Consider the following 20,550-nt stretch of genomic DNA (forward strand, 5'->3'; position numbering starts at 1 on the left):
CACACACACACACACACACATTTTCATTTTGTTTTGATTATTTTTTTTACTGGTAGTATCTATGGATTGTAAAGAGCTTTTTTGATAATTGAGAAATAACTGTATTAAGTTGTATCTTCGAAATAGCAAATTTTTACAGAAAATCACTATGAAACCATCTTAAAATTGCTTTAATATTATTTGTGAGATATTTTCATTCAAAAGACTCTGGTTGCTAAATTTCATTAAGTATAAAGCTACAAAATGTTATTTAACTCATTCACCCCTCAAGACACATTTGAACTCTTCCGATTCAAAGGTTGGAGTATTTCATTATAAAATTTCAGGGGTGACCAGTTAAAGTCAAGTGAAATCAAATTTTCATTAAATGGAAATAAAGCATGAAAAATTGCATTGTTATACCAGTTATCTCTACAGGTTTTAACAAATTTCAAAAGAAAATAACTTTTCCCCGATCGGACGTGAAAAGGTATGGGGTCACCTGCCCTCGATCACGTGGGTTTTCCCGGGTACTCTGGTGTCCTCCCACACAAAGACCCCTCGCGCGGTAACATCCGGCCAAATAAGAGTGATTTATATAAGTTGAATAACTTGTTTCATAATTGTTGTAATATAAATAAAGTTTATATTTATTTATGTGTATTGTCTGCTGTGTAGTTGGTTTTTCAGATTTAAGTAAATGAACCGTATTCATCCAGCAATAAGCCCATGCCTGGTAATTAGCCCACCGATATTTATTTCAGTTTGGCAGAATTGCCTATAAGAGGTATTTCGTTGTCCTATAGCAACCCTTCTTCGAGTCAGAGATTATGTGAGGCTTATTGGAGGATAAATACATTAATTGAAACACTTACATAGACCTTGATTTGACATGTGTTTATAAATCCTATGACCAAGTCTGGAAAACTCTTGTAAGAGGTGTTTACTGCTACTGATCTGAAGAGGTTGACACTGAGGCTGATTAACATCAATTAGGTCAATATTGGTAAAGAACCGGTTATCAAATCTGATTGTAAAACACATTGGCAGAAAGCTAGTTCAATTGCAGAAAAATAAGCACAACGTTTCAGGACAAACCTAGGGCAATTCAGTAGTTATATGATGGAATATCAAATATACTAGTAGTCAATATATATATATACATTTCTGTTTGTGCACTGTTTCAGGGGAGACAACTACAAAACAGTACAAGCCAGTGTCTTTCGGCAGCAGCTCGTCCTTGAACATAGAGACGGGTGTTAGTCCCGGCCCGATGTCCTCCGCTGCCAGTACCACCTCCGCCCAGTCCCTCCCCTCACCACCCCTCCTCATCACGTCCAAAGGTAGGTATCTAAGCCACGCCACTCTGGTAGCTCCTCCCACTCGGGAGTGACATGTTTTTCAACCCTTGGTCCTTTAGAAGTTTTTTTAGGGTAACAAATTTAAATAGCCTTGCATTTTTTTATTTTCACATTTTCACATTTTATACACAAAATTGCCTAACAATTGTTGTGAAAATGGGAAATAGATGATGGAATTTGCCAAACAAATTTTGGTTTCCCAGGTGCTGAAAAATAATATGAAGACCGTATGTAAAAGATAGAATTTACAATATATTAGCTATATGACATAACATATTTTAATTTTATATTCACTTTTATAAGTTATAATTTATTTTGACATACTTCATAAGCAGTAGTAAATTCAAATGTTTATATCATAAGTTTCCTTCTTGTATTGGCTAGGTATTGTATGCAAAAATAATTTTGATATTCTCCTTTATGTAGATGTTAAAATTTTATATTATTACAATAAAATTTGTCATAAATTATGCGTCTTGAGATATTTTATGGATTTTTTGTTTGTTTTTAAATGAAATAAGAGGAATTTAAAGAATATTGTCATTATATTGTAAGTGACTGAAGCTAATTTCCAAGATTTATCTCCCCTTAACTGTTATCATAACCAGTATTGGGAAGCTGGTAGATAGGTTTTGCTACTTTATGATTTCTTCTCACATTTATTTTACTTTTCATATAATGTGTGTGTAAATATCATTGTGACCGACACTTAGTGATTTTTGACCTTGTTTTGACCAACACACATTTTGTTATTTTTTAGGCAACATACAAGCATTTTTTTCCATTTAAAAATAAGAAATTTAAGTTGTCTTAATTCTCATAATTTTATGTTGTAATGATACATGAAAAACAGCAATAAATTTCTTTTAAATAATTTGATCAGAAATATTTGAGGGAGAAAAAAGTTTAGAAAAAAGGAACAGCAGAAAAAAGTCCCATATTATTTTTGCAATGTATAAAGAAGTTTGAAAATTTAACTGATAATTTTTCATCTTATTCAAAATTCATCCAATCAGATCTCCCGACACATATGCTTGTATTTTGCCTGTAGAAAGTAGATGCTTATTTTGTGTTTATTTGTAGCATCAGGCTCCGACTCTGTCACCTCAAGTCCGAGGTTTAAATCCAAGCTAATCATTCCTCTATCGCCGAAGCCTTTACAGAAAATAAGGGGTAATTAAGGGATGATCCCTCCCAGCTTAATTTATGAGGCTTTTCATTTTGCTGTGTGTGTTAAGTTTTGCATTTAGAGTTATCTGCCCCTTAAAGCTCTAATGTTTAACAAACACTTCCTTCAGACAAGCAGACACTGAGCCAAAAATAGGAGAGTTCAGGTTTGTCCACGAATTTTTGAATTTGATACACGTACGTAATGCTATTTTTGCACATTTTCTTTACGATCTTATTCCCTCTCAAAAAATACTTTTCAACGTTTCTCATTTCGTTTTTATTTTATTTTCAATTATACTTTTTCAGTTTCTCTGGGAGAAATGTAATTCAATCTGTATGTTCTATCTGTTCAATAACGCTTTTTACTTATTTTTTAGAAGGGGGCGGGTGGGGGAGTAGAATTATTATTCGATTTGAATGTTTATCTCCAAACAAACATTATTTGCCAATTTTCTGTCCTGTCATCACGAAATATGTGATATTGGTCATTTCCCGTATGATTTTCAAGGTTTTTTAAAAACGAATGGTTCATTATTATAACTTGGTGAAAAAAATCAGTTTAACTCATTCACCCCCGAAGACACATTTGAACTCTTCCAATTCAAAGGTTGGAAGAGTTCATTATGAAATTTCAGGGGTGAATGAGATGTCTTGTGTCCTTTAGCCTGATAAGTACCTTTGAGAAATTTCAAAGGAATTTATGGAATTTTGGTTTGTGCTCTGAAGTGTGAAGGATGGCCTGTAATTCTGCATGTAGTTGCATTGTCTTAAACTAAATGTAACAATGAATTGAATTTGAGAAATTGGACATTAATTTTTCTTTGCTTGAATTAACTTTATTTTTACATTAAAAAAAATGGTAGGTCAATTACCCTGGTATTTGAATATTTATGCCGAAGTTTGATTCATAAAGTCAATTTTAATGGAATGAATACGAAATTACAATACTTAAATGGAAACATTCTAGGTTTAGATAAATTAAAAAGAAAGGGAGGGAAATCAGGTGGGGTTTGGATTAAGTTGCTGAAAGTCAAACAAAAAATCTGGTTTGTCACATGATGTTTTGATATTGTCTTGTTTATATTTTGGGCTCATCATAATCTGCATTTTGAGTTACATTGTATTTTGTTTTCAAGAAAATATATTTCTATTTAAAATGAACAGTAATTAATTCCCTGGGGAAAAAAATTATCTTGCAGGTGAGCTTGTTTCAATCATTCACCCCTAAAATTTCATAATGAACTATTCCAACCTTAGAATTGGAAGAGTTCAAATGTGTCCTCAGGGGTGAATGAGTTAATTATCAGAGGTGTAAAGTTAGCCTCTGTACATTCACAAATATTTGATAGATGCTTTATATTTGACGTTAGGTTCATTTTTCTTGTGGCGTTTGAAATGGTAAGGACATTTTTTTTTTAAATCTCACAGACTTCATTGTACAATACATTGTATATATATATTCGGGTAAACGAATGTCTCACACTTGGTATATGGAGGGCTGTAACCATTGCTTGCGTGGAGGGGCACATTAATTAAGAAGGTTAAGGCTGTCCCCACTGGTGCCCCCTGTAAACCCAGTTGGTATCCGACTAAACCTTGATTGGGGACTGGAATCACATATGTTATTAGTCATTATGATTGAATTGCCATTGGTGTTGGAAGTAAGACCTATGCATGCAAAATGTTGACCCACGCTACCATGACCTTTACTCTTTGACACCTTTCAAGGTCATTCCCCGCATATGGAACATTCAGGTTCATAAGCATGGTAGTGTTTTATAAAGCATGTTCTATAACTAGATTTTTCTTATGCATATTTTATGTATTATAAGTTTTCTTTATTGGTTGCTTGTGTATTTGGGACAGACGATCACTACCTGTCGTAAGATTGCATAACATTGTTGGTGATTTGACCTCTGCAGAGGTCAATGCTAAATATGGAAATACATGTATATGAAGTGAATATGACATTGAGTGACCTTTACTGACCCACGTCAAATTGAATCACCCAGATATGAAATGTGACATTCGCATGCTCAGGACCTTATTTTGTGGCTATGGTGGTCTTTTAAATATTTACTGTCCCCCTTTTACCAAAATATTAATTACATGTAAGAAACATATGAACACATTCGACCATAATCAAGGTCCTTTTCCCCATATTCGATTACTTGGATTAGTATTCTCAATTTGCGCCATTTAACTTTGACTCCCTGTGAAAGGTCATCCATATTTGTGTGTTTTAAAAAAAAAAATAGCTTGTGGGGGCAGGGTCTTTATTTGTTCTATTTGTTTTGAAGATCATGATCACTTCACATTCATACTTAAAGAAAGTGTTCCTTGTTACGCTTTTGGGGACCAAGCTTATGTATAGAAAAATTGCTTTAAATAAAGCATTTATCAGAATGTCTGGCAGTGAAGCTAAATATTGCAAATGTTATCACGTACTTCGTCTGTGTGAAGACGCAACAGAAAGAGACGATAGCAAACGTGTAATAAATAACCTGCTTTAGATGTTGTAGTCTGCACGTTTATAAATAACCTGTGTGTATTTCGGGAGATATATTGATGTTGGAGGGAGTTATAACGTAGGTATATGATAGAAAGAAATACACAATGTTAGATACAGAGGCTGCATGACATATAGATTGTTTGAAGCCCTCTGGGAGGAAAATCTTCAGACATTGTGCAGATAACGTGACCAACAGCAACTTTGGAATCGATTCATTCTCGTATATTTCATAACCCAATGCAAGCTCTTCTAAACTTGTGAAATGTAGTATTGCATACTGTAGCTTGGTAAAATTTACTTTACTGCTATCCTGACTTGCAAGAAAAATAATTCACAATTTTATGAAACTGGGTAAATCAATTATTTTAGACTTTGAAGAAAGGATAAAAAAATAAAAAAAAACCATACATAGATATTTTACATGGACAATCTTGCAATATACATGCATGTATTTTGTAATTGTAATGCAAAACATTTTCAGACATGAAAAAATATCTCTAATCTAATGCTGCATAAATATGCAAATTTGATTGACATTGATGCATGATAACTTGAATTTATGGAATATCATGTGGTAGTCTAGATATCTATGTAATGATCGTAGATATCTACATTATTAGATATCTACATAATCATTCTAGATATCTACATATTCAATCAAGATATCTACATATTCAATCAAGATATCTACATAATCAATTTAGATATCTACATATTCAATCAAGATATCTACATAATCAATTTAGAGATCTACATATTCAATCAAGTTATTTACATAATCATTCTAGATATCTACATAATCATTCTAGATATCTACAGATGTAGATTATATCTACATAATCTATAGATATATTGATATTAATTGTAGATATTTACATATTCATTGTATCTACTTATTCATTGTAGATATCTACATACTAATTTTAGATATCTACATATTCAATTTGGATATCTACATAATTATTCAAATCCGTTTCATATATGTTTTATAATCTTTTTGATTTGTAGAATTAATTTGCTTAGTGTGTATGATATCTAACATATAGATTTATCTGTGCTGTACATGTCTTACTGCCGAAGACTATTTCACGGCCGTTGCCATGGTAGCAAGGCCTAGTCATATTAACGTCTGCAAACAATTTACTTGACTTGTATTCTTTTAAAAATCATGATGATTTTAAGAAATTTCAATAAGGTATCACTCAGCCAAACCTTGTTGGGGACCATGTAATGAGAATTTCTATTAGAAATGTTGGCATTTTCGATACTGTTGTTCAGTAAAATCACTGACCAGATTAAATGAGAAAACTGTATTCATGATTGCTTAATCAGTATGACAAGAACTAGAATTATAACAGATGATTTCTGTGTGCTGATTTCATGGTTTCAAGGTTTGGCAGAACAATGGTGAGACATGATATGTATATTAGTGTTTTGCTATATGTATTGTTTTCAAAACTATTATGGTAGAATTTGCACAATCACCAAACAATGCATAGCCTTTCATCTACTTGTATATTTCATAATATCGCTCAAACCTGTACCTGAAAATGTCAATTCTGGACTAATTCAATAAAACCTTTGGGCTCATGGTATGTATGTATCCAATTGCAAACTTTTTTTCGTTAAGTTGTTCCATATAGAAAAAATGTAACTGATTTAGCAGAGAGATAAAATATTTGGCGTGATAGGTTGGAAAATTCCTGACCTTTTGTTTACTTCGTAGCATCGTAACTTTTTGGTACAGGTTTGAACTTTCATTTCATCATTTTCCCCAATATATCTATTGGATGCATTTGTCTTTGTTTGTATGACAGGCAAGGGAGACTGTAATCTGTCCAATGATCATTATATGTGTTGTGTGTAGGGTGTCAAGTGTACTGTACATAGGTTATAGTTAAGTTCCTGGGGCCTGACCATGGGCAGTGTCTTCTATAGAAACTGTCCTTAATTATTAAATATGAAGCATTACACCACGCTTTCATTTTACCGAGTATAAGAATACAGAGTTACGTCAATTATTCTTGTAATAATGTAAGAGTTGTGTCCCTTGTCTAGCTTCACTAAGAATGTAAGTATGTAGATTTATGTCCTTTGTCCTATATTACTATTGTGGGTTTTTTCCCCTTTTTCCAGCTACATTTGATAGTGTAAGGAATAAGAGTTATGTCCCTTGTCATGCTATAATGATATAGAGTTATATCCCTTGTCCTACTATAAGGATTTAGAGCTAGGTCCCATGTCCTGTTGTATTGGTAGTATAATGATGTGGAGTTATATCCCTTGTCTTATACTTAATGATAGTGTAATGAGGTAGAGTTATGTCCCTTGTCATGCTATAATGATATAGAGTTATGTTCCTTGTCCTACTATAATGATTTAGAGCTAGGTCCCGTGTCCTGTTGTATTGGTAGTATAAGGATGTGGAGTTATATCCCTTGTCTTACTTAATGATAGTGTAATGAGGTAGAGTAATGTCCCTTGTCTTACTTAATGATAGTGTAATGAGGTAGAGTTAGATTACTTGTCCTATGATGTCGAGTTATGTCCCTTGCCCAGCTATAGTGATGATGTAAGGATTTAGAGTTAAGTTTCGGATCCTGCTATATTATGTAATGGAAGGAATTAAAGTTAAATCCCCTGTCCTTCTGTATCAATAATCAAAGGATGTAGAGTTATTTCCCATTCCCTTAAAGTGCTTGCCCTGTTTATTTGTTATAAAGCTAGGGTACACAGTTACGTCAAATTATCCTACATTAATAGAGTAAGGTGCAGAGTTGTGTCCCTTGCCTGTGCTATTAGACGTCTAACGTACCATCTCCTACCCTAGATACAGCATGGGACTGCTCGTCGCCGAGCCTGTGGTCCACCTCCTACTACACCAGTGATTCAAACCTGTCAACGCCCCAAACCTCACCAGGCCTGCAGCGTCGTTACTTGGCCAGAAACGCGCCCCAACCCGTGCCTGTAACTGCACGACGTAGTCATGTAAACGCCCAGGGCAGGGGTCCCGGGTCTGAACACAGAGATGCAAAGTCTCGCGGCATGGAGATGTTTTTGAAGCAGATGGAAAAATTAGCAAAGATAGGCGATGATGATGATGATTCGGACACAGGTAGAGACAGCTAGCATGGCTGTGGGATTTCCAGCATGACCTTTGACCCCAAACTGGCATGAACGACCTCTCGACCGTCCGTCACCGTTCTGGCATGTGTCCTCAACCAATGAAACGCCTGGCATGGTGTTGACCTAGTAACAAGGCATGATATGACGTTTATCCATTAAAACAGCATGTTTTTCTTTGTTCATCTTTGCTTCCCAGTATAACTACTGCATGGGAGGTGGGATCTTTATACAGTCCTTGTTCGTCCTTCCATTTGTCTTTCCCCTCCCCTTGGTTTTAACGGACGTGTTTAATAATACCAATGATTTTCACTCCTGATATTGTACAGGGATTTCTTTTGTTTTTCGTTTTTTGATTAACATTCCTGGATGTTAACCTGGGTATTTCTTTAATTTTCCCAAGATATACACATTTTTTTTTGTCTTTTTCCAATTTTTTATTGTTATCATTATTAATTTGTTTTTTATATTTGATATCGTATTTTGAAAATAATCAGTTATCTATTTATTAATCACCAGTTCTGGTGTGTTATGGTATTGCGTGGATCACACAGATTCTGTTATGTGGTATTTTTTTGTCTTTCCACTCTATTTATTTTGTATTAACATATTTTTATTTCTACTTTATAAGTTGTTGTTTTTTGAAGAACACATTCCTGATTATTTTATCCCAAAATTTCTGTTGTGGTTGGTTTTTGTTTTGAGATTATATATGAAATTTTAATAAGAATTTTTATCAGAGGTGAGTTTTCTGTGAGAACTGAAACTCAGTAAATGTCTGAATACAGAAAAATATTGAAGTGTTAAAGTTAATGTGTATTATAAATTTCAGAATAGAATTTTCAGTGGGAAAAATTCTCTTCGATTATATATAAAGATAATATAGTAAAGCAAATCTACATTAGAGTTGCTTGTCTGTTTCCTTTGTGACGATACCTGGTTAGTTTTTTTCTTGCATGAGTGATTTGATTTCTGATACAAGACTGGACTGATGTAAAAAGTTCATCCTTCATTTCATTTCATTTTCATAAATATTTTCTAAACTCATTCACCCCTGAAATTTCATAATGAACTTATTCCAATCTTTGCATTGGAAGAGTTCAAATGTGTCTTCAGGGGTGAATGAGTTAATGTATTTAAATACCATGTAAGGAATTGGTAAGTGCCGCGTGACCTCATTTGACTTATGTTGTTGACCTTTCTCTTTCTCCACTAGATGACACTGTTTATAGTGTCGACCCCACCCCCGCAAAAACTGTCGACACCCAAGTACCACCTCCGTACCAGCAGGGATCTGGTCGTCACGACAACACCCAGACGTCCTATCAAATGCCATCGTCTCAGCGGGATCAGCGTGTGAGTGACAAGAGTCCAAATGTGCAGTCGCATCACCAAGTTTATAATATACCCATCAAATACCAGTCGCAGGCTCAGGTGTCGCACCAGCAAAGTCAACAGGGTCATCGACAAGATCAACAAACTCACCAAGGTCACCAAGGGTCACAAGGTCAACATCAGTCTCATCAACAACAGATACTGCAGGATCAACAACAAGATCATCAAATGCGGCAGGATCATCAAAGTATGCAGGATCAACGACATGGACAGGATGGTAGCCACGGTTTTCACCATTCAGATCACCGCCACCCTAGTCTGCAGGATCAACATGCATCAGATCACCGCCACCCTAGTCTGCAGGATCAACATGCATCAGATCACCGCCACCCCAGTCTGCAGGATCAACATGCATCAGATCACCGCCACCCCAGTCTGCAGGATCAACATGCATCAGATCACCGCCACCCCAGTCTGCAGGATCAACATGCATCAGATCACCGCCACCCCAGTCTGCAGGATCAACATGCATCAGATCACCGCCACCCCAGTCTGCAGGATCAACATGCATCAGATCACCGCCACCCCAGTCTGCAGGATCAACATGCATCAGATCACCGCCACCCCAGTCTGCAGGATCAACATGCATCAGATCACCGCCACCCCAGTCTGCAGGATCAACATGCATCATATCACCGCCACCCCAGTCTGCAGGAACAACATGCATCAGATCACCGCCACCCCAGTTTGCAGGATCAACATGCATCAGATCACCGCCACCCCAGTCTGCAGGATCAACAGGCAGGACATAATCAACACCGGCCCCATCATCATCATCATCATCATCAACATAAGGAGGTACAGATTCAGCACCCAACGCATGATCAGCATTGGATACACGATCAACACCAGAGACCTGATCATCACAAACCTGATCAAAGACAAGATCAACAGTTTGATCAGCGTCAATTCCAGGATCATCACTGGAATCAGGATCATCAGCCTAGGAGTGATCATTCTTACCCAGACAATCAATGGATGCCTGATCATAGACACGATCAACATGATCATCATCACAAAGATCACCACCAGATTCCTGTCATCAGTGCCGGCAGACAGCCCGCACAAGACTCTTCTTATGTGGCACGTCAAGAAATACCCATCCTCATTGGTAAACAGCACGATAAAAGTCAACACAAACAGGACAGAGATCATGACCTCAGTCAGACCAAAGGTCGTGAGGTGCCCATACAGATGTCGCCTACAAAAGTCCAGTCAAGCATCCACAAGATCCCTGTGACGGTCCAGACATCCAGCAAACCAGATCCACCGATGAGTCTTGATCCTCTGGAGCTCTATGACCGGCCTCCCTCTCCTCCCTTCCCTGCCCCTCCGTCCCCCTTCAAGTCACATGTTCCCATCACCGTCCAATCCACTCACCAGGAAGTGGATCAACCATTTCCTGTCAGCACGTCTGATGATGTGGGTAGATATCCACCGATCCCTGAACAAGTGTATCCTCCTCCGCCTCCTTCCGCCAATGTGGAGTCATCTTCAACGCAATCAGAGGACACGGTCATCCCGGTCTGCGTTAAGCGGGTCCAAGGTAAGGACGTGGTCAGCAGACAGAAGTCGGACGTTCAAGCGATCAATATCCCCATCACTGTCCAGACATCTGATAGGAATGCCAAGGTAGAAAAACTGTCGCCTAAGGTCAAGGAGAATGTCCACATGATACCTCTGATGGTACAGACGCGTGATCCGAAGGAAGACCAGAGCTTCACAGGAGAGGAGACGAAATCACACGACTCTGGCATTACCAGTCGTGGGTCATCTTGGCAGAGTGGTAGCTTCAAGGAGCACATCAGCAGCTTCAGTCCTGGGTCTTACAGTAGTACCCTTCCCATCAAAAAGGGCTCCTCCCCCACAGGAGAGACATTATGTGTGGATGAAGAGGAGGAGGAGGAGGAGGAGGGTGACACCAACAGCTTTGCAACCCTCCCAACCATCAAGCCTCTGAAAACAAACAAGACCTACAAAAGTGACTCGCCAGTTAAGGCATATCGAGGCTATGAAAGTGACTTTGAATATACACCGAAGCGTAGCAGTAAAACTAGCTCCAAATCTAAGTTGGATTCTGCAGGTACCAGTGGAGCATCTGGATACCAAACGGATGTGGAGTTTTTTGTGAGAGACAACCGGAATTTGACCAAGAATAAAAATAAACAGTCATCTAAGCCTTCCGACAGAGATTATATGAGCGACGCGGAGTCTGTGTCGTCAGATTTTTACTCCCGAAGAGACAACTTCTTCGGATCATCACCGGGTAAATTCTCTTCTGGCCTGACCAGTCAGAAATCCAAGGTCAATGCTCCTGAACTCCCGCAGAAAACCAAGGTCGCTGCTGTTCAGCTTCCTCAGTTCAACCCAGACATGGAAGAGCGGGAGTTCAATTTTCCAACAAGTAACACTTTCGACAACAACCAGGAGCGCTATTTTTCGGACAACGATTCGTCCTTAATAGATCAAGCCTTGGATGCAGGTCCAGGAGAGGATTTCTCAATTTGGTCGAGACAGTTATCAGAACAGGAACCAGAATCCCAAGGTCAAGGTTGGGCAAGGGATTCCCCAAGGGCCAGGAATGTCTGTTCAACGAGCGTGTCTCCCAAACATACGAAACAGTCTCCAGCATCGACAAGGGAAATACCAGGGAAGGAGACCTTGGTCCCAGTTAGAATATCTCGAGGCGATTCTAGGAAGGAGGGCTATGGAGGTACGGTATTATTTTAAGCCTGCTGCCCGACGTCTCCACCTTGTAGTGCATGGTCACCTGTGGCACCCCCCTAATGGGACCTCAGTGGTACTAATGATTTAGATCACTTTATTACAGGGAGTCGGCACATCCTTACTAACTCTGCGATGTTGTGTAGTATCGTAGCAGTAAGTATGTTGATGTTGTCATTATCGGTAGTTTCAGATGGCTGATCTACCCGTTAACATTTTAAAGAATCATACTAACATCCATCCTTCTTTCCTTTACAGACATAATCAACTTCCAATCACAAAATGTCATTGTAAGCTTTCAACCAATCACAGAGCTTCTGAATTAACAAACAACCAATCACAGAGGTTTATTCCCTTTAACATCACAGAGCTTCCCTTTAAAATGAGCCAATCACAAAGCTTACCTTTTAACATCCATGTAAGGAATCATTTAACAAACACAGGAATCAAATTTAACAACCAACAATCATAAAGCTTCATATTAACAACCAACCAATCAAAGAGCTTCATTTTAACAACCAACCAATCAAAGAGCTTCATTTTAACAACCAACCAATCATTGAGCTTGCTTTAAAAAACCAGCCATTCACAAAGCTTCAATCAAAGGACTTCATGTGAGGATTTTATTTAAAAGAAGCTTCTGAGAAGCCTACCATTTCACCTACTAACAAGATTATGGAATCCTGTGAGAATCCTTTTGATGGGATATGCTTTGCATGTTTAAAATTAATCAATTTCTTGCAGGTTTTTTTTTGTTCATTTCTTATTTATGATGAAAGATGAAAGGAATGATTTTAGAAGTTATCGGGCAAATTGTAGCGTCATTGAACTCCAAGATTACTAGGTTTTAAGGGTTTGCGGCTTATTAACTCATTCACCCCTGAAATTCTATAATGAACTATTCCAACCTTTGAATTGGAAGAGTTCAAATGTGTCTTTAGGGGTCAATGAGTTAATAGTGATTTATATGTACATGATTGATAATTTGACCCTATCTTTTCTTTTCAAAAAGTGTGTTGATGATTTGACCTACATTGTAAAGTAAAGCCCCTTACATGCACCTTTAAACATTATGTATTGTATTCCAGCTATGTCAAATTTTAAAACCTATATGTACTTTGTTGAAAATATTTTAAGCAATAAACTGCATTGATATTGCTGACCTGTCGGTATAATATGCAAGATATGTTGCAGAAGAACTTATAGAGTGCAATAGTGCATTTATACACTGCAAATAGCAGCTGCAGTTATACTCTCATAAATGAACCTCCTACAGAATAGATAGAGGAGGGTATTGCCGCACTAAGAGGAAATATACAATAATGGTGATGTATGATATATCCCCTTCCTTTATTGGAAGGTTTTGGGTGTGGATAATATTATCACTTTATCTGTTAGTGTTTGTGTTCATAGAAGAAAGTTTGTATACAAGATATCTCTTGAACTCTTCAACACATTTAGTTCAAATGGACACCCTCAGTATGGTAACTTTATGGTCTAAACCTGATCAGGGTTTGGATGTCCTCTGTATCGGTTGACTGAAAACTTAAATCATTCAGTCTTTCTAACATTAGCCTGATCATCACAGCCTCACTCTGATATGAAATTACTTGTTGTGGTCTTTAGCTGATGTCTATTTCATGTACTGTGATGTCTATTTCTGTGAATGGTGTAGAGTTTACAAATTAAAAAAGACATCACAAGGCCATGCCCTAATTTACTCTAAGCACCATTTTTGATGGGTACATGGATGTTGAAAGATGATGTAACAGAATCTACAGGGATAAACAAAGTCAGTTTATTTATGGGAAACCAGATACTCAATAAAGTCCAATTTCATCCCACCAGGGCTGTCCAGCACTGTTACAGTTAGATGGAATCTGAAATTGAATGAAATTGAATCCAAAATGTAGTTGGCTTATGTCTGACCTTGACATCAGAGAGGATGGGAAGAATTCTATGTGTATATGATGTGATAGACTGGCTGCATTTTACTACTAGCTTATCTCCCCCTAGTTCAGAACTTGGTCCAAGTGATAATTTTTTTTTAGAGTTATTTTTTTTCTAAATGATTCAATATTCTAGAGATGGGGGCAAGTCTGATAATGTGATTAACCTAGCGAGGACTATCTATATAATTTCATGACCAAATATGTTTTCAGTAATTACATTCTTTTCGACCCATCGACACAGAAAAGGTCAATAAATGGTTAATAAAAATGTGTCAGTACCGGTATATCACATTAACATGTGTGTCAGATAAGCATCATAAAATGTGTATCCAATATTGTATAAGAAAGATAAAAAAATAAGAATCATAAAACAGGTGTCAAATATGCATCATAAGATAGATGTCAAATAAGAATCATAAAACAGGTGTCAAATAAGAATCATAAAACAGGTGTCAAATAAGAATCATAAAACAGGTGTCAAATAAGAATTATAAAACAGGTGTCAAATAAGGATCATAAAACTGGTGTCAATTAAGCATCATAAAACAGGTGTCAAATAAGAATCATAAAACAGGTGTCAAATAAGGATCATAAAACAGGTGTCAATTAAGGATCATAAAACAGGTGTCAAATAAGGATCATAAAACAGGTGTCAAATAAGGATCATAAAACAGGTGTCAATTAAGCATCATAAGACAGGTGTCAAATAAGCATCATAAAACAGGTGTCAAATAAGGATCATAAAACAGGTGTCAAATAAGGATCATAAAACAGGTGTCAAATAAGGATCATAAAACAGGTGTCAAATAAGAATCATAAAACAGGTGTCAAATAAGGATCATAAAACAGGTGTCAATTAAGCATCATAAGACAGGTGTCAAATAAGCATCATAAAACAGGTGTCAAATAAGAATCATAAGACAGGTGTCAAATAAGGATCATAAAACAGGTGTCAATTAAGCATCATAAGACAGGTGTCAAATAAGCATCATAAGACAGGTGTCAAATAAGCATCATAAGACTGGTGTCAAATATACTTCATATGGGGTCTTGCAATCTTGTAATCTTTTGTAAGTATTGTCAGCAATGGTGGTTCAAGGTTTTCTGGTTTGATAGATGTTTGCAAAATAAATATTGGAAAATTCTCCAGTTAAATTGGTAAAGTAGATATTGGTTAATCATTCAGATCTCCTGGTAAAACCGTAAATGTTCTAATAGACATACTTATGTAATAGGTGTTACCATTTTTTTTCCCCTAGATATTTTTTTTACATTTGTTATCAAACCTTAAATTTCTCAAAATAAAGTACTGTATATTGTATTTTGAATTGTGAACCATTTAATGAAAAAAGGTGTAAATACAGGCCACCAGTCCCTATAATCATGGCCATAATTACAAGTTTTCTCCGTAGTGTAGATATAAGCTTATCAATGTTGACCCAGTGTTAGGTAGACTTGTGTCAATGTTACTTTTTACACCAAACCATAGGCAAAGAAATGTAAGAAAATTGTATTTTGGTAGAATTTAAAATGGCAAGAAAGTCGGGAAATTGTTTTGGAAGAATTGATCAGGGAACTTTGCTTTTTACTGCAAACCTGAATCATGTGATAATATTGTCAACGTTCCATATCATGCATTAATTTTAATCACTGGAAAATGTTTGTGAATTTCATAACAGCGGGTTCTTATGTTTTTGATGTGAATTTTGCTAATATTTACTAATAATCTTATCAAACACTCTATTTCAGGAATTAAGTCAATATACATAGTGAAAATAAGAAAACGAAAAGAAAATATAGCATATTTAATTCAAAACTGTCTTTTGTCTATATACTAATACATGTACTTCATAAAAACCCTGTTTAAGAGTTTCAGCTGGGCTAGACTATTCAGCTTAACTCATCAAATCTGTAATTTAGCACAGTAGTTATTACCAAATGAGCCCTAAGTTAAATACTTCATTGGTTACTTGGGGTGTTTAAGATTGTAAATACGGTATCACTGGTTGCTTCGGATATTTTGTATGAATACGGTATCATTGGCTACTTGGGGTGTTCAATATTGTACTTACGGTATCATTGAATACTGAAGTACTTGATATTACATATAAATACAGACCACTGGTTGGTTGGTGTGCTAAATATTGTAAATGCGGTAACACTGGTTACTTGGGGTGTTTAATATTGTAAATGCGGTACCACTGGTTACTTGGGGTGTTTAATATTGTAAATGCGGTACCACTGGTTACTTGGGATGTTTTATATTGTAAATGCGGTACCACTGGTTACTAAGTTGCCAGGAAGAACTTGACACAAACCAGGCTCCATTGTTGTTTCTCACAATGGCATCATTTTGACGACCCTGCTTTGATAAGAAACCCCAATCATAGATACACATGTACAAAAAATGCCAAGAATTTCTATATTTATGAGAAAAAAAATTGTGGTCAGACGAAAGTAATATCAAAACCGGGGTCACATTCGGTAAGGTTGTATCCGCAGTTCCCCGCTGGATTCACTTCATGTTTGGAATACCTTCATGTTTCTCACCGAGAACTGGAGAACAAGTAATTTTGGCAAATAATCTGATACCTCTCAGAAAAAAATGGAAAGGTATATTTGAGATTGGCATTTGGAAGTGTCTATTTTCATGTGCTGATAAGGAGCTTTGCCATTCGGAGAACTTTAGAAACTTGTCTGAAAATATGATATTACGCCCGACCGGTCATTTGTATGTCCATAGACGGCTATCTTCATCTCGTTCCTAACTTTTTCTCTTACAGAGGAGGATCCAAGAACCCAACATGTATCCACTTCTGCCAACATCAGCCTGGGTAAGTCCAGTTGAGTTACATTACCAGATTTTTTCCCCCCGTAGCTGCTGTCAAAATCGTTTCCAATCTGCTGTCACAGTTGAAAGTTTGTCCGTATCAAAACCTGCATTTCGATGTACACAGACACTTTGATAGCATGTGTCAAGTCAGATAAGCTGGTGGTCTGGGAGATATTTGTTACATACATATACACACATCACGATAAAAATTTGTGTAGATATGTAAGGGTTAAAGACGGAAAAGACGAAATGGATCTTGGTTTGGCTCCTCGGTGAAAATGTTTGCTATGGCTAGGGTTATTAGAAAATTATAAGCATGTAAGGGTTAAAATTGTCGATAGAAAAGGAATTTGTTTCAATTTGAAAGGTCTGCAAGGTCATTCATTAGACAAGAAACATTTTGGTTCTGACATTTCTTGCAGTTGTCGATTTCTCTTTTAAATCTTATTGGAATAATTATGAGGTGAAATATATACATGTGAAATTGATTTATTGATTAACTGATTTATTCCTTATGGCCAACCAACCAAAAAATGTTATACAGGGCCAAATTTTGTATATTTATTTGTTCAATGATGATAATCAAGCTATCAATGAAATGAAACCTAGATTTAATTTCAAATGTCAAAGTTACTAGATTTTTTTCTTTCTAATATCATGACAGCATTTCTTACTTTGTCAGAGAAGTGTGAAGTTAATTTTGTTACATCTATATTTAGTCTGAAATTAGGTACATTAATGTTAAGTTTGTGTTAAATAATAATAATAAAAAGTTCAATGTATTCAAGTCCTTTAAACATTTTGTTTATAAATATTTATGTAATTTGTAGTTAAAATTTCTCTGTGGAATTCCGATAAATACATGTATAGAGATGCATAATCACATATCGTAATTTTGATAAGATCAGGAAGGAAGTCTGCTATATACATATATATATGTATATGTGCACCTTACCAGGAGAAAAATGTTCGGATATTGATTTCGGCTGAACTGTAGGGTCAGCCGAGAGTTTCCATCGCTGGTATATGTCGGACATTAAAATTCAATTTGCCATCAGTTTGTGGGGATGAAATGAAATAAAAGTCGCCATCTTTAACCACCAGTGGAGTATTAGTAGGCACTCCGACTTAGTCTAATTAAGTAGCTACAAATGTTATGGAGCGATCCGTAATAGATTTGCGTCACTAATTAAAAGTACAGTAATGATATTAATACCCCTGTACTGAGATTTTCCCTCTGCGTTCCCAAACTGTTATCAGTGTGGGGTTTGTGTGGTGTGAAATTCCTCCTAGGCGGGATTTAATTATTTATTTCGGGAGATTTATATGTGTTGTGTATTCTCTGTTTAAAGATTCCACTTCACAAGTGAACCATTCGGATCATCATCAGCCGCCTACAAATGGAACTGGTGAGTACTCGGATTGTAAATATTGTACTCCTGTCTTCATACTCACTTTGTCCTGTCTTTTGTGGTTGGTACTCATTATGGAACACTGCAAAAACTTATGTCCTTTTCTCTAATATTCTTGATCCACTCTCTCTGTCTCTGTCTCTTTCTCTCTCTTTCTCTATTTCTCCATCACAATACATCTGTTCTCATCCTTCCCCTCCCTTCTTCTTCCTAGACTTGTCCTTCACCTCCTCTCTCTATCTCCATCTTTCCCCTCCTCCCCCCTAATCATCCTCATCCTTCCCCTCCCTTGCTCTTTCTTTCCTCATTCTTCCCCTCCTCTCTCTATCTTCATCTTTCCCCTCCTCTCCTCTAATCATCCTCATCCCTCCACTCCCTTGCTCTTTCTTTACTCATTCTTCCCATCATCTCTGTATCATCATATTTTCCCTCCCTACTTCTCCCTTTCCTCATCCTTCCCCTCCCTTGTTCTTTCTTTCCTTATCCTTCCCCTACCCTCATCTCCCTATCCTCATCTTCCCCTCCCTTCTCTATTTCCCATCCTCTTCTTTCCCTTCTCTTTCATTTGGCATTCTCCTCCTTCTATCCATTCCCCATCTTTCCCTTCCTCTCTCCTTTCTATCTTCATCTTTCCTGACCTCTTCATTACTTATCCTTCCCCTAATTTCCTCTCTCTATCCTCATGTTTCCCTTCATTACCTCTACCTATCCTCACTTTTTCCCACCTCTTCTTAGCCTCATATTTACCATCCTATCCTCTCCTTATTTTACCTTTCCCTATCCAAATCCCTCCCCTCCTTTCCCTATTTCACTTTTCCGTATCCAAATCCCTCTCCTCCTCTCCTTATTCTCATCCATCTCCTCTTCTCTCTATCCATATACCTCCCCTCCTCTTCCTATTCTTATCCCTCTCCACTTTTCCCTATCCAAAATAATTACCTCCCTTCCTCTCCCTATTTTTATCCCTCTCCTATCCCTATCTAAATCCCAACCATCATGTCCCTATTCTCATCCCTCTCTTCCTCTCCCTATCCACATCCATCTGCTTCTCTCCCTATTCTTGTCCCCCTCCTCCTCTCCCTTTCTAAATCCCTCCCTTCCTCTCCCTTTTCTCCTCCCTCTCCTCATCTCCCTTTCCACATCCTTCCTCTCCTCTCCCTATCCACATCCATCTGCTTCTCTCCCTATTCTCATCTCCCTCCTCCTCTCCCTATCTAAATCCAACCATCCTCTCCCTATTCTCATCCCCCTCCTCCTCTCCCTATCTAAATCCAACCATCCTCTCCCTATTCTCATCCCCCTCCTCTCCCTCTCCATATCCCTCCCTTTCTCTCCATATTCTCGTCCCTCCCGTCATCTCCTGATCCTTATCCTTCACCCCCTTCTCCTTATCTTTATCCTTTCCTTCCAGTCCTACTAATCCCCTTCTCAGCTTTCCCTGCAATTAGAACAGGAAATTGGAAGGTGTGATCTAATGTGTACCAGTATATAGGTGCTATACCCTCATTTCATGGTCCAGTGCCCTCCGAGCTACAGGTTTGATGGGGAAATAAACATAGCTCTGTAGGATGTAAGTTCCAGATGTAAACAAAAGTGGTCAGTCATTTGACCAGGTCCAAGCTGAGTGGCCAGAGTTAACTGTCCTTAGCAATGCTAATGGTTAAGTTGTATTATTGGATGGTCAAGCAGTTACGATTTATACATCTGGTCAGGGAACATATTCCACTCTGCTGTATGGACTGGGTGTGGATGCTGTGTCAGTTATAAGTTGGTCAGTGCTGAGAGACCAGTACAGAAAGGTCAGTCCGAACGATACAGCTGTGTCCATTAGTTACAGTCAAGAGATCTCCATGCTTCCCAGTGGTCAGAAGACTGGACACTTGCATCGGCCATTACCTCTTCAGTTGATTGGTATTCATAATTAGCTTTGTGTGTGTGGGTGAAGTTGATTTATCTGAAAGCTAACAGATCGGTTCAAATCACCAGGACTATATGTGGATATTTACTGGACTGGGCTATAAATGTGTTGAACCTGGGAATTGGAACTAATTCAGCAAAGCATTGTCAGCTTCATGAGCTTCTACTGAGA

At 37.3% G+C, this 20,550-nt stretch overlaps 1 protein-coding gene across 17 annotated transcripts in view; it reads left to right on the forward strand.

Annotated features, from left to right (window-relative positions):
- The window catches only part of LOC110455709, a 152,528-nt gene that overhangs the window by 44,885 nt on the left and 87,093 nt on the right, over positions 1-20,550 (forward strand). For 10 of the 17 annotated variants that reach the window (XM_021506010.1, XM_021506013.1, XM_021506001.1 and 7 more), the window contains 6 exons: positions 1,167-1,322; positions 2,424-2,513; positions 7,853-8,137; positions 9,362-12,253; positions 17,000-17,050; positions 18,402-18,458. In XM_021506010.1, coding sequence (XP_021361685.1) covers positions 1,167-1,322; positions 2,424-2,513; positions 7,853-8,137; positions 9,362-12,253; positions 17,000-17,050; positions 18,402-18,458 — 3,531 coding nt within the window. The remainder of the gene's footprint in view (positions 1-1,166; positions 1,323-2,423; positions 2,514-7,852; positions 8,138-9,361; positions 12,254-16,999; positions 17,051-18,401; positions 18,459-20,550) is intronic. The other 7 variants (XM_021506005.1, XM_021506011.1, XM_021506015.1 and 4 more) reach the window with 7 other exon arrangements.

The sequence above is a fragment of the Mizuhopecten yessoensis genome, unplaced genomic scaffold, assembly GCF_002113885.1.
Source record: "Mizuhopecten yessoensis strain PY_sf001 unplaced genomic scaffold, ASM211388v2 scaffold8361, whole genome shotgun sequence".
Taxonomy (NCBI): Eukaryota; Metazoa; Mollusca; class Bivalvia; order Pectinida; family Pectinidae; genus Mizuhopecten; species Mizuhopecten yessoensis.